This window comes from Xenopus laevis, chromosome 1L (genome assembly GCF_017654675.1).
Source record: "Xenopus laevis strain J_2021 chromosome 1L, Xenopus_laevis_v10.1, whole genome shotgun sequence".
NCBI classification, from domain to species: domain Eukaryota; kingdom Metazoa; phylum Chordata; class Amphibia; order Anura; family Pipidae; genus Xenopus; species Xenopus laevis.
This window is the reverse complement of record NC_054371.1, coordinates 160,275,734-160,293,223: the sequence shown is the minus strand read 5'-3', so window position 1 is coordinate 160,293,223 and position 17,490 is coordinate 160,275,734. Positions and strand designations below refer to the sequence as shown.

Sequence of the window (17,490 nt, the reverse complement as noted above, 5' to 3'; positions counted from 1 at the left end):
TACAATACCAACTACACAGTGCTATAAATAAGCATTCAAGCCAATCTCTTGATTGGGTTATCACGCAGCTGTTTAATGCCTCCTGTTATACCAATGTGACTTGAAGGTACTTCCATTGCATTGCTTAGTGGCACCAAGGTTACAGACTTTAAGCACTGGCAGGCTCACAAAAATCCTACAATTTCTATGAAGTGATGTGCAAGCTGTTCGCATGATGGGAGCAGTAATAACTAATATATGCTCATATAAACAACAATGAATGGAGGGCACACTTGTTTTTTGAGAGAGGTGCAACATAGCTCCAGTCCACTCCCAAAGAAGTGGACACAGATATACTATGGTAGATATATATACTCAAAAAGTAATCCCTTAGGGTGCAACTACAAATTCCTCTTTTGTTGTGATGGTGGTGCGTACCCTAAAGTGCTAATTTGGCCAGTTTTTACTAAAAGTTATTGGGCACTATGTTACAGGTGGATGGAGGAAAGTTTAACACAGAGTTATATGACATGCCTCCATACATAATATACTACCAGCCTAAAAGGCATTTACAGAGTAATAAATCTGTGTTGTACAATATGAGAGTATATAAAAATACTAATAGTGACCACAGTACCATGACCATAAAAGGCACATACGAAGCGCTTATATGCAGGTTCAAGAGCTATAAATTCTCATATCATATTTTACTACATTAATTTTAAAATAATCACAAAAGGACCAGCTGATAACATAGCTTTAATCTGTTTATAAAGTTATCATACACATGAAGATCATCATAACTATTGATGCACCATATCCAGGATTTGGTTGGGAATCAGTCAAGATTCATCTTTTCAAAAGGAATCGGCTGAATCCAAGTGCCTGGTGAACCAAATTCTTAAAATCATGTGACTTTTCGAAACACAAACAAGGAGTTAACATTTTTTTAACCACGCGTTGCACTGTACGCTTTGGCCCTTCCTAAACCTAATTTGCATATGTAAATTAGAGCTTGGATTTGTTCAGAATTTGGCAGAATCTTTTATGAAGGATTTGGCTGAATCCCAAAATAGTGGATTTAATGCGTCCCTAATCATAACCTGGAAAATATATCTTTATATACTTATACAACGTGTCTTACTAGTTCTAATCAGTGCTTAGTGATGTGCCTTGTATCACATGACTAGTGATGAGCGAATAAATTTGCCAGGCATGACTTCGCTACAAATTTCCACATTTCGCAGCCAAACTCGCGAACTGTGGCAAAAATTTGCTGGGGAAAAAAATCAGCTGCATCAAAAAATCTGCTGCGTCCAAAAAATTTTGGCGCACATCAGAATAGTCTCGCCTATAAAAATTGATGCACATCAAAATTATTCGGATGCCCATTGACTTTAATGCATTTGGACAAAACAGGTGCGCTTATAAAATTTGCCGTGGGTGTCAAAATTGACGCGCGCCAAAATAATTTTAACACTTGCAACTTGTGCTAGAACACTATAAATACTGTAACAACTCTGAATTACATGACCAAAACAAAAGCTTGCTGTCCTAGCCTCATGCCTGTAATATCTATATAGTTTACAACAGGTACACATTATTCCTTATATATTTTAAAGACTTTTATGTCTCTTGTGTTTTATAAATGTATTATAAGTCACCTTGGAGTTATTGACCTGTATAAAAGCTCTCGGCCTGCTGTCTCATGCCTTGTAATATCGGTATCTTTTACAAGAGGAGCCATTATTCCTGTGTATTTTATAGCTTATTTAGCTCTTTTGTGTTTTATAAGGGAATTATAAGTCACCTTGGAGTTACTGACCTGTATAAAAGCACTTCAATTATTGCTCAATGCCTTGAAATGTTGAAGGAATGTGAATCACAGTAAGTCTTAGCCCCAATATAAAAGCATTATTTTTATATATATGTAAGGGTTTGCTTTCAAAAATATTTATTTAATAACACAGAATTTAACAAAATGTTACCTGTTACTTTGTTGTTCACAGTCCCGGCAGCTGCTGCGAGATACTCCAGCGCATTCTGACAACAGGTTGTTTTGCCAGATCCACTTCTCCCCAGTGGCAAAATAGTCTGGTCCTGACGCTGGGTTAACATGTTCCAGTAAGCTTTCTGTGCCACAGAGCAGATGTGAGGAGGCATGCTGTCTTTTTTCCCTTGAAATACCTAAGGACAAGGCCACTTGGGTTAGAGAAATACACTAATAATAAACTGTGCAGTTAGATGACAGACACATGGGGAAATCTCTTGCAACATGACATTGACAGCTTGATGTTACTGAAGAGCTTCATTATACCATTCTTTGTTGCTGTAATGTTCCCAATGTTTAATATTTGAATATAAAGGCAATACAGCTATAGGACATGTTATCTAGAATGCTCGGGACCTAAGGTTTTCCAGATAAGGGGGGATCTCCATACCTTAAGTCTGCTTGAAAGAAATTATTTAAACACTAAATAAACCCACTAATTATTTCTTAGTTATGGGAGTTGTTATAGAGAATGCTTGGGACCTGGGGTTTTATGGATAAGGAATTTTTGCATAATTTGGATCACCAAACTTTTAAGACTAATAAAAAATCATTTAAACTTTAAATACATTCAACAGGATTGTTTGCCTTTAATAAGGATTAATTATATCTTAGTTTGGATCAAGTACAACCTACTGTTCTATTATTACAGAGAAAAAGGAAATCATTTTTGAACAATGTAATTATTTTGTTTAGCTGGCCTTTATGTAATTTGGAGCTTTCTGGATAAAGGGTTTCGGGATAAGACATTGGCGCTCCGCCAATGAGGCGAGTTGAGTAACTCGCCTCCAAAAAACAGGACGTCAGCGTCCATTTTTTTTACGCCTGCCGCCTGCAAAATTTTGCAGCGATTTCGCAAATGTATTCGCCGGCGGTGAATCGCGGGAATTCGCCGCAAATTCGTGCCTGGAGAATAAATTCGCCCATCACCAGCTAGCATGTATTTACTCCAAAAGTGGATCCTATCCTCATTGAGGCAATGCAGATAGTAATTATTATATCTAATCTCTGCAAAGTATAAGGGCAGAGACACACGCTCAGATTCAGATGGGGGGTTAGTCACTCAATGACAAATCTCGTCTTCTTCAGGGCGACTAATCTCCCCAAACTGCCTGCAGCCGGCTAGAATGTAAATTGGCAGCAGTATGCCAATTGGTAGGTTTGGTTTTGCGAAGTTGCCTCATGGAAAACTAAGCAGTCCAAGTGCCATCCCGCCGGCGATTTAGATTCTAGCTGGCAGGAGGCAGTTTGGAGAGATAAGTCGCCCAGAAGAAGAGGCGATTTATCGCTGGCCAACGAAATCTTCCCGAATCTGAGCGTGTCTCTGCCCTTAATGTACTGCAGAGCTCTTTCGTGTAAGATAACATGTATTGTTGCTGTGTGGTACCTTTAATCCCTGCAGGAGGGCAAGTGTAAGTTTAATAACGCACACAGTGGGGTGGAACTGTTACAATCTGCTCTGCCCATAATGATTCATAATGCAGAAAGTAACAAGTTCTCAGCCTGATCACTCCCCATTTCATTAGCATTACAAAGAACAGCAGCCAGCCATCAGTGTTGGGACTTATATTAGAGCAGCTGTGGGAGGTGACCTTTTTAAAGTTATTTTTATCACTGCTACACTCTGCACAAAAGAGACTTTTTTCATTTCCACATTCCAAAATGTTAACCCTTTTTTATTGTCTGGAACGGTATGATGACGGTTTTGTAAATTTATTTTACCAACTGCAAAATACTAATTTGTTTTTACTAGCAAAGCCAAGAGAAAATGGGCTAACGTGGCAAATGAAAGCTATAAAGGAATATTGGAACTAGTCTGCCTGAGTTTTATGGTCACACACACATATGCATTTTTTTTTTTTGTTGTTTGGTGCCATCTGGTGTATGAAAGTGAATAATACACTTGCTGTTAAAGCCGCTCAGAACATTTAGGGAATAGGGATATTATAATGATTTTACTGATTCCTTCACGATCCAAAGTCCAGGTCATTGTTTCTCAGCTCAGAATCTATACATATATATATATATATATATATATATATATATATATATATATATATATATATATATATATATATATATATAATGACTATAAATCTGAAAGAAAATAAAAACTGTATGAAATAAGCCTACCAACCCATAATTTAGCTCATACGGCTGTTAAGTATGGTGCTCTGCAGAGTCTGGATTAGCTTTGCATAGGGGGAACAAATACATTGGGGCTCATTTATCAACACTGGGCACATTTGCCCATGGGCAGTTACCTATAGCAACCAATCAGTGATTAGCTTTTTGAAGCCAGCTGCAAGTAGAACAATGAATGCAGCAATATGATTGGTTGCCATGGGTTACTGCCCATGGGCAAATTTGCCCAGTGTTGATAAATGACCCCCAGTGTGTTGGCTCTAAGGGATGCATGCTCATATTTATATGAATAAAGATACAATACATATGTTTGTAAATAAGGCTCTCTGCACAGTATTTTGCAAATATGTTTTACTAAACATTTATCAAAAATAAAGTGCCTACGAATATTTTCAGTTAGATTAAAGCCAATAAATTCTGAGAATTCATGATTCAAACTGGAGAACCTAACATTAGCAAGAGACTCCTAATATAAATGCTTCTTATTCTGATTCATTCATCAGAAATATTTGGTTCTTTTAAAAAAAAGAGTGAGAAAATCACACATGCGGTTCTCTTAAAACAAATATTAGTCCTGCTTTAGGTACAACTGTTATGTAAGAATCCATTGCAGCAGAGGTGTTAGCTATCTTTTCACTACCAAGACCTTGCTTTATAAAAGTGTAGAAAGAACCAGGACGTGACAACACTTACCTTTGTAGAAAAGTTTGCAACAGGAGAACTTGGCTTCAGCACTATAAGGTTTGGTCCAGCATTGGTGTGAATAAGTTGCGACTGGTAGCGATGCCGCAATGTGTTGATGACACTGGACTCATTCAGACTGACGAGAGTTGTCAGATCTTCTGCATAATCAAACTTTGATGGGTTGGTCTGGTGGAGGAATATTTAAAACAAAATAAACACATATCTATCATTGATATTTTTGTCGTTTTACATCCTCGGCTCATTTCTTAAAAAAATTAATTATTGTCTTCAATAAGTTAAGATAGAGAGGATATCTAATGAGCCTTGACAGCAGTACCTCATTTCTAACCACAGTCATAACTATTGTTATATTCAAAGTCCTGATTCCCCCCTCTCCCAGCACCCCATCAAAATCTCTCTGCTCTGTTTGGGATGCTGGGGATTGTATTTCAGCCACAGCTGAATAACCAAAATACTCATGATTAGTGCTCTAAGACAAGAATTTCTAACATACAAGAACGCTAGTTTATTTAAGTTGAACAGAAGAACACCAATGCCCATCTAGTGTAAACCTTCCACATGATTTCCTATCTCTCTCTCTCTCTCTCTCTCTCTCTCTCTCTCTCTCTCTCTCTCTCTCTCTCCCTATCTATCTAAACACAGAGACATACATATAAATCCACTTACACCCACAAAACTAACTGTAGCCTGGGATATTAATGTAGCCCTGGACATTATTCCATAAATCAATGAAAACAGCAGCACTCCGGTAATATTGAAAAAGTGAAAAACTTTACTCAAAGTGCTTTAGGCAAGCGTTGACAAAGGGCCAGAGTAGCCTGAAACTGGAGAAAAAAAATCAGGCTGCTAGGGTCCAAACTATCCTAGCAACCATGCATTGATTTGAATAAGAGACTGGAATTGGAATAGGAGAGGGTCTGAATAGAAAGAGGAGTCATAAAATTCTCGCCCGAAAACTCGATAAAAAACTCGACTGAAAAAAAACTTTGACTTAATTTCGGTTGGTCTTTTTGAATTTGAATTTCGAAGTTTTTCAAATTCGAAATTCGACCCTTGATAAATATGCCCCTAAATGTTAACATAAAGGTGAAACACCACTTCAAGAAGCTTGTTACGTTTTTCCATCTTTTGGGGTCATTTATAAAGTTTGCACAGCGCATATTTATTCGCAAATGGTTGTATTGTCCATGATTTCTCCTGAACGCTGAAATATTGCACTGCGGTGCCCATCTTTCTGATTTTTGCAAATACGAATTGCACACAAATATTCGCAAATGGCTCGTAAATGAGAAAGGCGTTTACGTGAGTGTGGCCACTGTGCGAGGTTGTTGTGCGTAAAAATAGCAGGAATGGTAAATTAAATTTGCAAATTGCAAAACTGTTTTGCGAATACAAAATACAGTAAGTATTGATGTAACTCAAGTGCAGAAACATTTGCAATTTGCAATTAAAACATATTTAAAAAGCTCTTATGGACATTTGCAGAGCGAATAAAAATTTGGAATTCTGTTTGCACATTAAATACACCATTCTTATCCAGCTTCATAAATATAACAATGCACAGGGCAAATATGTTCACTGTGGGAACCATTCTGCGCTTCACCAATTTTATAAACAAGCCCCCTTTTTGTTTTTGACGGCGACGTCCACCAGTCCGCCGACACCAGTTTTTTGACCCCGATGCCCGTTTTCGATGACGACGACCTTTTTTTACGCCAGCGTCCGTTTTTTATTTACACCGGCGCCAATTTTTTTTGACACCGCCGAACTTTCGCCAGCAAATTTTCACAGCCGTTTCGCGAATTTATTCGCCGGCGGCGAATCACACAAATAGAACATACCCCCAGAGCTGAGACTGCACTGAAGGCATTTAGCCCTGCACCCTTCTATTACATATTAATTGAAAGTTTGTAAGTTTGAAAGTTTGTAGTTTTACCACAATGACATAATGAAAACCCTGATGATTACTGATGCTTTTCAAGCCAATCTCGTTTAAAAACATGATGTTGAGCCAGTGCCTGGTCAACAGATTTAGAATAATATAACACTTTTCCCATTACAGGTATGGGACTTGTTATCCAGAAATCCCTTTTCCAGAACGCTTTGAAATAAGGGAAGGCTATCTCCCATAGGGGTAAATTCATCAAAGAGTGAAGTTACGCCACTAGAGTGAAATTCCGCACCTCTCAATTCATTTCTATGGGATTTTGAAAGGCGTATTTATCAATGGTGAAAGTGAAAGTTCACCCTTTGATGAATACGCCTTTAAAAATCCCATCGAAATGAATGGGGAGTGGCGGCATTTCACTCTAGTGGCGGAACTTCATTATTAACTTCACTCTTTGATAAATATACCCCATTGACTCAATTTAAAAAAAATTGGATTATTAGGATAAAATGATTTCCCTTTTCTCCATAATAAAAAAAAAGATCGATATAATTAATCGATATAATTAATCCTTATTGGAAGAAAAACCAACCTAATGAGTTAATTTCCTATTTACATGATTTTCTAGTAGACTTTAGGTATAAAGATCTAAATTATGGAAAGACCCCTTATCTGGAAAAAAAAAACCAGGTCCCAAGCATTCTGGATAATAGATCCCATACCTGTTCTTGTTATAGAGCATAGAACAGAATTCTTCAGGCCGAAATGAGTTCATGGGAGATCATGTCAGAAATGTTTAATGAGATTTATGGTTTCTGTTATTTATTACTTACTCTATGAATATTTTCTTCATCGACTTCTAAAACTCTGTTTTCCTCTTCGATACGAATTCTTACTTTTCCCTCAGGTAACTCTGGTGTCCCAACATCAGGCTTTAGTTCTGTGGCTGTGAGAAATATGGTCAAAATTAAATGTGGGTTAAACATACACTGAGGGGCCAATTCATTAACTTCGAGTGAAGGATTCGAAGTAAAAAAAACGTTGAATTTGAAGTGTTTTTTTGGTTACTTCGACCATCGAATGGGCTATTTCGACCTTCGACTACGACTTCGACTTCGAATCGAAGGATTCGAACTAAAAATCGTTCGACCATTCGATAGTCGAAGTACTGTCTCTTTAAGAAAAAACTTCGACCCCCTAGGTCGCCACCTAAAAGCTACTGAACCCAATGTTAGCCTATGGGGAAGGTCGAAGGATAATCCTTCGATCGTTGGATTGAAATCCTTTGAATCGTTCGATTCGAAGGATTTAATCGTTCGGTCGAACGATTATTCCTTCGATCGTACGATCGCAGTATTTGCGCAAAATCCTTCGACTTCGATATTCGAAGACGAAGGATTTTCATTCCCAGTCGAATATTGAGGGTTAATTAACCCTCGATATTCGACCCTTGATGAATTTGCCCCTACGTGTTCAGATGGATTTGTGTAAACTGACCCATAGCCTAAACCAAAAAAGGCCTCTTTATCCCAGTTTTAGTATCGGCTAATGGAACAGAACATGGCCAGAACGGACCAAACATCAATCCTAGAGATGAATGAGCAGCTACATGGCTTGCATCTATTCATATAAACACACACAGAAAACTAATCCAAGCACAGCCTTACTGCAATTTATAGAGCAGCCACAGCCCTGGAGCCTACATTATATCATATACTAAATCCACTTGCTGATTAGATTTGTGCTGTCAGCCTTAAGTCAGATTTCTCCTCTGTAAATGGCATTTCCCATGCAATTCAAACATTTTCTCTTTCTTCTGTCAAGTAAGGGACTTTTAATAACACGACAGAGAAATGTCCCTCTTGCCATGTCATCAAAAATCCTTTTTCAGGAATACTCTTACTTAAAACAGAATTTTTCATTGTCAGATGATCAAAGTAAATGCAGGAAACAGAGTGCAACATATATAGGTAATAAGTATATAAGCTGAAGTGGTAGCCTAAAGAAGGTTAAAGACTTTGTAAATTTGTGCTTTTTTGTAGAATTTCTACATTTTTAAAGTCAGAATTTGACTTTGAAAATCAAACTATTGAGTTTTTGAGGTGTTATTTACTAAAATCTGAATTTATCTGATATTTAAAAAAAAAAACATGACAGAACTCCCATGCACGATTTTAGCTTATTTATTACTAAAAAGAAACTCGATCTAATCGGATCACAGAAAAACTCAATAATCGAGCAAACACCCAAATTGCTCAAATTTTTCAAGCTTTTTCCAGAATTGCTCAAATTTTTGGGTTATTTCCAGGAATTGCTTGAATTTTTTGGGCTTTTTCTTTGCCCAAAAATGTAAAATTTTCTGGCTGAACCCAGCCTAAACCACTTAAACTTGAGAAATTGAGAAAGGTGCCTCTCCCATTGACTTATAGAGGACCTTGACAAGTTTGAGATAGCCAATTTTCAGGCTTTTTGCAGCTTCGGGGTATGATAAATCTAGAAAAAAGTCGAGTTTTTTTTTCCTCTAAAAATTCAAGTTTGCTAGTGGGAAAAAACTAGAATTTTTTGAGATTTTAACAATCGGATTTTAATAAATTCCCCCCTTGAAGTCAAATTATTTTGCTGCCCTCAGTGCTCTTCTGTAGGAACAAGGGGGTTGGTTATCTGACAGATAAACTGGATTTATTTATTTATTTTTTTAATTTTAAAAATAGAAGGGTGATGATTCATGTATGCAACATGACAAATACTTAAGTGAATTTGCTCATAATGTTTTTTCTGCCAGTGAAAGAGCTCCTCAGTTAAGGGTAAGAGCAACATGATCTTACTACTCACATTGTTTGCTGGGGGACTACTGATTTTAAAGGGCAAGTCTATCCAACATTAAGAGCTTGGATGGATAATGGAGAAAGGAGCAAGGTAAGAGGAGAAGGGGCATTATTTATGAATCTGAAACACTCAAATCTGCATTTAAAAATTATTACGGCACTTGGCACTCAGAAATCAGTCGTCATTGCCACAGAACATAACTCAGCAATGTTGCCTCAGCATTGTTATCGCACATACCCAGTGTAAAGCCATCATTGTGAATAAACCAGACTTGCTCTGTTTCATACCACACATCTCCTGGCACCTAGGGAGAAAAACATAATGAGATTTGCAACTAGCAGATGTTGAATCAAGAGGAACGATTGTAAAATAAAGCACTGTGCTGCAATCATGTATTATTAAAATACTAGAATGGTGCATTTTATGGCTGGATTGCCAAGTGGAAATATATTTTCTCTTCATTTTTTCTGAACGCAACATAAGGATCAATAACAAAATAATGAATGTAAAATTAATAAGAATTGGGCAAGAATACTAAATGAAAAGAACATCTGTTCCGAAGCTTTATTTAAGTGTAAATTATTTATAGCAGTCAAGATTTAAATTAATTGCCCTTTGCTTAGGAATTCTGGCACATTTCTTGCAAAACAATGCAGCTTTTGGAAAATGCGCCCTTGGGATCCTATATAAAAGCCTTCAGTGCCTATGCATGTCATTATACATTGCAAAGAAATCCAGCTGCTATAGATGCAATGTATCCATGTAGGCCAAGGTAACTTTAATGCAGCCAAATACCGAAAAGATTTTAAAAATGTTTAGTACATTCTTATGCACTGTATGTTCCATTATCCAGTAAATAGGATACAGAAAATCAGCTGGAACAGCAATGTCCAACCTGTTACTATTTTACATAACATAAGTGATACTTTTATTTTTAGGATTATCTTTTGCAAAAACCAGGCAGTCAAATATAGCAGTACATGAAAAAAAAACTAAATTGTGCAAAAAATTAGGGTTTTTTTCTCCAAAACTAAATCACAAAAGTTAATAATTTAGCCCCTAAATGCCACCATAATATCCAGAAGAATCAATGATAATTCTGAGGGGCAACCCAGAGACAAATAACATTGGCTAAGGCAAGAAGTCTTTATAATGAGTGCAGAGGACCTCTTGCCTGTATGGATTCTGTGGTCACAGCTTCATTGCACCCCCACTTAAAGGTTTAAAATGTAGCGGTGAGTGCAACTTTTCTTTTTTTTCCATAAATAATGGTTAATTCACCCAAACTGGCCCAACATGAAGCTGATACAAGATAACTGTCTGATCAGTTTTCCAGTTTAATTAAACAGGGAAACAAAGCTGCCTGGTATCTCCCATCAGTCTCACATAATTCAACAGTATGTGTAACTAATAGAAGGGGAGTAGATAAAATCCCTGCTTTACGTCAGCTGCTGACCAGTTGAGTGCTCTTACATTGCATCCCTCTCCTTCAGATGGGCCATATCTAAAATTATCTGGAGGAAGGGCAATATATTTAAACTACAACACAAATGCTGTATATGATGAAATAAAGAGTCCCAGCTGTACTTAACCATGAAGTGGTGTTTATAAAACACAATGTGGTACTTCTTTTGTACAATAAGGGATACGGTAATTGATTCAGAAACACATCAGACATTTATAGGTAGTCTCACCCCAAGTATTAGTCCCAGTTTACTTGATATTGAGTGCTCCAACGGACTACACAGTACCCTGGGCCCTACCTCACTGCAGTCTGGAATACTAACCCCACTATATCTCAGTGGAGCACAAGACTGCTCTTACCCACTAAACCAGATTATTTTAAACCCTTGAGATGGACTATGTCAGGAGAGAGGCTATCACTAATTGGTCCCAGTTAAGGGGTCCCTGCAGTGCCTTCTGCTCCCAGGCTCTCCAACACATTCACCACTGGTACAAGAACCATGTGCTCCCTCACATTAAATAGACTATGGGCAAGAAATAGTCACACTATTCCTGGGCCATAGGGAAAACTCCCATAGGACAAAGGGAAAAGAACCAGGACTTCCTAAGTCCTAAAGCAAGTGAAATACATAGATACCCAACATCTATATGTCAGTGGATTAAGTACAGTATATCTGTAGGCTAAGTAATGAAATTGTAATAATGTACAGGATCACAGGATTAGTATAATTGTGTATTCAATAATTTGCTGTTTTGTCTTGTAGCCTGGTGTCTAACCTGAAGGTTAGGTACTGATTTGCTGTTGCAAAGAAATTTACATTTCAAACAGTGTGGAATGGCTGCAGTTAAGAGGAATGCATGCAGCTAAAATCTTTGTTTGTTGCAATCTCAGATCCATCCGTGTGAATGCATATTAAGACTAATCAGACTTACATGCATCTCTCAAAGACCCAGTACTGGAGATTTCCTCCAACCACCTGCCTCTCTACCACCTCCATGCATCTACAGTAGCTTACCTTTGTGGGTTAAAGGGATTGTATCACAGGAAAACATGTGTTTTCAAAAAACATAAGTTAATAGTGCTGCTGCTGCAGAATGATTTCTAAAATATTTATAAATCTGAACCACTTAAATTTGCTTTTAAAAATTACTAGAGGTACAGGATCAGTTATCTGGAAAGTTGTTATCCAGGAAGCTCCAAATTACCGGATGCATGTATCCCATAAACTCCATTTTATCAAAAGAATCCAAATTTATTTAACTGAAAGCAGTTCCATTGTGAGGTGATGGCTCTTTCAAAACATCGGGCACAATGACATGAGATGGCTGCCTGCACACCAATATTACAACTAAAAAATACACTTGTTGGTTCAGGAATACAATTGTATGTGGTAGAGTGAATTATTTCTAATGTAAACCATATAATTTAGAAATAAGAAATACACCATAAAAATCATGACACAATCCCTTTAAGTAATGGCACAAATCCAAGTCATAGAATAACCTCATGCAATGCTATAGTTACCTTTTCTGATTCTTTAATTTCTTCTTCCTCTTGATTGCTAGCCTCAACTTCATTATCACAGTTGAGTTTCAGCTCCACTTTATTATCATGTGAAAATGTCTCCTCTTTTATGTCATTACTATTTTTATCAAGCTTTTCTTCTTTAGTGTCTTGAATATCATCTTGTGGAATCTCCTCTGGCAAAGTTTCTTCTGGTGCTTGCACATCTTCTCTCTTTTCTACAAGATCTGATGATCTACATGTTGAAGAGTCATCCATTTCCTTTATTGTTTCTGCCGCCCCTGTGCTGGGCTTGGGTTCTGGTGAAATTGTTTTCTTTTCAACATTCTTAACATCATTCCGTTTGAGGTTTATTTTGCCTGTTTTTTCTGTTGCTTGCCCTGGATATTTATCCCCGTTGAGTCCATTCATAATGAGATTATTTGAAGATGCCATTTCTTCTTCTTCTTCTACTGCAAGAATGTTGTCATCATTGAACACAAACTGCTGGACCAATGATTCGCTTAGTTTACCAGGTGACTAGAAACACGGAAAAAAAGTATTACTTGAGTAGCACAAAAGTGGGAATTTATTGCATTTGTGTGAATTTTATTGACTGTTCCTGTTTATGGATAAATTATTACTTGGGATAAATACATAAGATGTACAGGAAGTTAGTTATTAATCAGCAAATCTGTACACACATGGTCAGTGGCATCTACCATAACACTGAACTGAGCGTAGCTATATAGACAGGGTGAGTACTATCTTTACTGCCTATATTTGGGTCAACTTCTACTTGCCATTTAAAAGACTTTTTAGGATTTCAATGTTTATGCTAAATTGTGCTTCATACAAAAAGATACATGCCTAAATATTTACTGTTACAGCTATATGACTCTAACCCCATTTTAAGCTATTTGCAACTGACCCAGGCTCCTTTAATTCTTACCAGTGCTATTTCATGTAAGACTAAGGGGTATATTTATCAAAGTGTGAAGTTAGAGATCAACACAGCAAGAGTGAAATACTGCCTCTCTCCATTCATGTCTATGGGATTTTCAAAGGTGAATTTATCAAAGGGTGAAAGTAATAAATATGCCTTAAAAAATCCCATAAAAATGAATTCAGAGAAGCAGTATTTCAAACTAGCAGACTGTGGCTTTAATAAATATACCCCTAAGAGAGAAGATAAGGAAGGTTGTCTCCATTTGGTCTGAGATATGCTGGCAGCCAGAAGGAGCAGTATACCCCATTTTCAAAATTTGTGCAAATTAATAGGACTTTTGCTAACAATACTTTTGCCTGCTTATGATAATTATGAAATATGCCTGCTTTTTGTTGTTTGTTGTACTGAAAGAAAAATCACATTTTACTTGTTTAAAGAGGCCCAATCAAAATGAATCAGCTGTGAATGAAGAAGGCCTCTCTATAAACCATTTACTCCCTTGCCCAGTTGCAAACTGGGGGCCTCATACAGAGGGCTTATCAGCAGACTACTGATTTGTTTTGATTGTTTGTATGATAAGAAATAGCATATCCCTTTTAATTGTGATTTTGTCCAAGAAATATCAAAAATAGATTCCTTTTTTTTATTTAAACAAATACAGGAAAAATCATGTTCAGCAAATGCCCTATTTATTGAACTTAGGAACAATAAGGCTGAGGGCACACAAGGTCCAGGCTCAGATTCTGTTTGCTTATGTTTTCTCTGCAGGGGAGAAAAAAAAATGTGATCTCATTCGCTCAGCTGTTACACCATACATATAACAGCATAAGATAACAGTGTATAAAAAAATCAGAGTAAAAGAAAATGCATAACATACTGTAAGTTCTTCTAATAGATGCTAAGCTCTTCGGGACAGGGACCCCATCTCAACTGTATACTGAAACACCTAAGTATAGATTCTATTAATTTTCTTTACTTTTATAATCACTGTACCTGTGTTTGTTTTGTAAAGCACCATGTATATTTGTGGGGCTAATTAATTAAATAAATATATACAATCATTATAAATGCAGGTATGGGATCCGTTATCTGAAAATCTGTTATTATGGAATGCCCGTCTCCCATAGACTCCATTTTAATCAAAAAATTTACATTTTTTAAAATGATTCCCTTTCCTCTGTAATAATAAAGCAGCAACTTGATTCCAACTAAGATATAGTTCATCCTTATTGTTGGCAAAACAATACTATTAGGTTTATTTATTGTTTAGCTGATTTTTTTAGTAGACTTAAAGCATGGGGATCCAACTTACAGAAAGATCCCCTATTTGGAAAACCCCTGGTCCTAAGCATTCTGGATATAACCGTATATATAACTAAAAATGTCCATACAAAGGTTAAGATAAAAGATTATTATTGCAATATAAATAGTTTATTTCAAACTATTGTTTTTTTTTCCTTTACATCATAACTTTTTTATATTTTTTTATTACAATTGTGAATGGTTTTCTGCTTGGTCACTAACTGAAGTGTTTGTTATTTGATCTCATGAACATGTGTCCATGTTTATAGAAGACCAGATGGATAAGTGCTGACATGTCTTTCCTACGAGCAGCTGCTGTGTCTGAACTAATAGCCCTGCCCAGTGTTGCCATCATTCAATACTTAGGCAGGCAAGTAGAATACCCAAGTTCAACCTTGACTGCAGCCTCTTAGTTAACTAAATCTCCCAATAGGTTTAGGAAAATGTATTTCTGGTGGAGTTAGGATAGTAGCCGCTAGCAAGGAAATTAATTATGATCAGTCATCCATAGTAGGACTAATTTAGAGAGAAGGTTGCCGTCTGGATTAGAATTTGTGCGCTCACCCAGTTGTGTGAAATTTCACCTGGTTTGGAATATTTAAAAAATTATAAACAAAACAATTGTTTTCTCCAACTAGAGTGAAGGCTGTATCAGCCCGTACCTCTGGTGGAGGAATTTGCGGCGAATTTCCGCATTTCCACGCTGTCAAAAAAATGTGGATAAAAATTGATGCACGTCAAATTTGCTCGGATGCCCATTGACTTTAATGCATTTGGACAAAATGTATAAAAATTGTTGTGGGCGTTAAACTTGACACGCATCAAAATAATTTTGGCGCCCATTGACTTCAATGCATTTTACAAATTTCTGCGGTAAATTCACAAATTTTTCGGCAAAATGCGTCAAATTCGCGCATCACCAGTTATAGGTTCAGGTTATAGGTCTTACATCTAGATGAATCTCATGCAGAAATAAATGGTTCTGCCTTACAACAGGTAAAATTTCACTCCTTTTAAAGTAAATGTTGTGTAAAGATTGACACGAAAATACAGGGTCGGACTGGGGGGTCCGGGGCCCACCGGGACTGGTGTCCAGGGCCCCCCTCTGGCCCCGCTACCTACTTGTTCGGCGAATCCCTGCTCGGCGCATCGCGCATGCGCAAACGGCGCGCATGCGCAAACGGAAACGGCGCTCGGCGCGCATGCGCAAACGGCGCTACTATGTGCCGATTTTTTTTTTATTATTTTTAAAAAACAGTTTGGGAGAGGGGGACTGGCCCGGCGGGGCCCACTAGGGTCGGGGCCCACCGGGTATTTTCCCGGTATCCCGCCGGGCCAGTCCGACACTGCGAAAATACCTTGCTATTTTGACAGAGACAAATACATAATGGTTTATGTTTTTAGAAATCCTCAATACAATCTGTCTAATATTAGTAAGAATCCGTGCATTGTAAGAAAAACAACTGAAAATGATTTTGCCTAGCCTGAAGAAAAGATGTCCTTGCAATGCCATAACTCAGATTTGTTCAATATATGAAAACATCAGGAAACTATGATTTATTTAGTCATATTCAATGGATTAATACTGAAGACCTTTAACTATATCGTAAATACTGTATATACTGTTACAAATATAAGGATACACATAGTTATTTACTGATGACATGATCTTCAGACCATATGACCATATACACTACAAACTCCTATGAAACTCTTTGTGGTCAGTTTGATTATAAAAGCATGTGGATTGGCCCACCCCTCTACAGTTTTTAGGTCGATAGTGAGAGTCTTGACCACCTCCTGCAATTCAACCAATGAACAATGTGTATGACAACATTCCTCCCTACTTTTAAACCTAAGGAAACCTGAAGTCAAAAATAAAACAGAGATGTGCACCTATAGTGTGAAAAACTTAAAGAATTTTCTTACCTTGTCTCTCTTATGAGCATAATAATATTGACGAAACATGATAAGTGTAGTAATGTAAGAGCTCTATATATCTACATTTATAAGACTTTCATTGATTTTTGCTGACTTCCTCAAGGAAAACATATATATCCTTAAAGGGGTTCTTCACCTATAAATTAAGTTTTATTTTTTGTGGTTTTTTTTTCATTTATTTAAGTTTTCGTTCAGCAGCTCTCCTGTTTTAAACAGATATCTGGTTGCTAGTGTCTTGCTCACCTTAGAAACCAGCCAGTGGTTTGAATAAGAAAATTAAGTATGAATAGGAGAGTGATAACAACCCACAGGTATTCTTGAGACCTTATTTCAAATTACGATTAAGTATGAAATTAATTTAGGATTTCAAAAAAAAAAATCCAGGACTGGATTGTTATCACACTCATGAGGTTGGTTGCTGTATTTTTACGCTTTCCTTTTGAAGCTAAAGGAAATGTGGGAGGAATTGTGGGGCTAAAGTTTACATTAAAATAGATTTGTATTATGTAAACTATGGCAGTGTGTCCTTTCTTTTCATTTTTAGTTTTACTCGTATTAGTAGCTGCACCCAGTGTGAGTATGAGTTTGAGTGGGTGCATTAAAGAGTTGCGTTTCAACACCCCATCCAGCAAATTCTTTAATTTTATCTCTGTTTTTCATAATAAAGTGTTCTGGATAATTTTATTTCATCCTATCTACTCCATATCCATAAGCTTTTTCAATACAAATTATCTCGC

The 17,490-nt window shown here is 36.9% G+C and overlaps 1 protein-coding gene across 2 annotated transcripts in view; it reads right to left on the bottom strand.

Moving 5' to 3' along the window:
* The window catches only part of LOC108715734 (unconventional myosin-XVIIIb), a 292,122-nt gene that overhangs the window by 259,048 nt on the left and 15,584 nt on the right, over positions 1 to 17,490 (bottom strand). For both annotated transcript variants that reach the window (XM_041566121.1, XM_018261163.2), the window contains 5 exons: positions 12,583 to 13,101; positions 9,831 to 9,897; positions 7,601 to 7,713; positions 4,868 to 5,044; positions 1,968 to 2,166 (listed from right to left, as the gene is read on the bottom strand). In XM_041566121.1, the coding sequence (XP_041422055.1) occupies positions 1,968 to 2,166; positions 4,868 to 5,044; positions 7,601 to 7,713; positions 9,831 to 9,897; positions 12,583 to 13,017 (991 nt within the window). In that variant the 5' untranslated portion in view covers positions 13,018 to 13,101. The remainder of the gene's footprint in view (positions 1 to 1,967; positions 2,167 to 4,867; positions 5,045 to 7,600; positions 7,714 to 9,830; positions 9,898 to 12,582; positions 13,102 to 17,490) is intronic.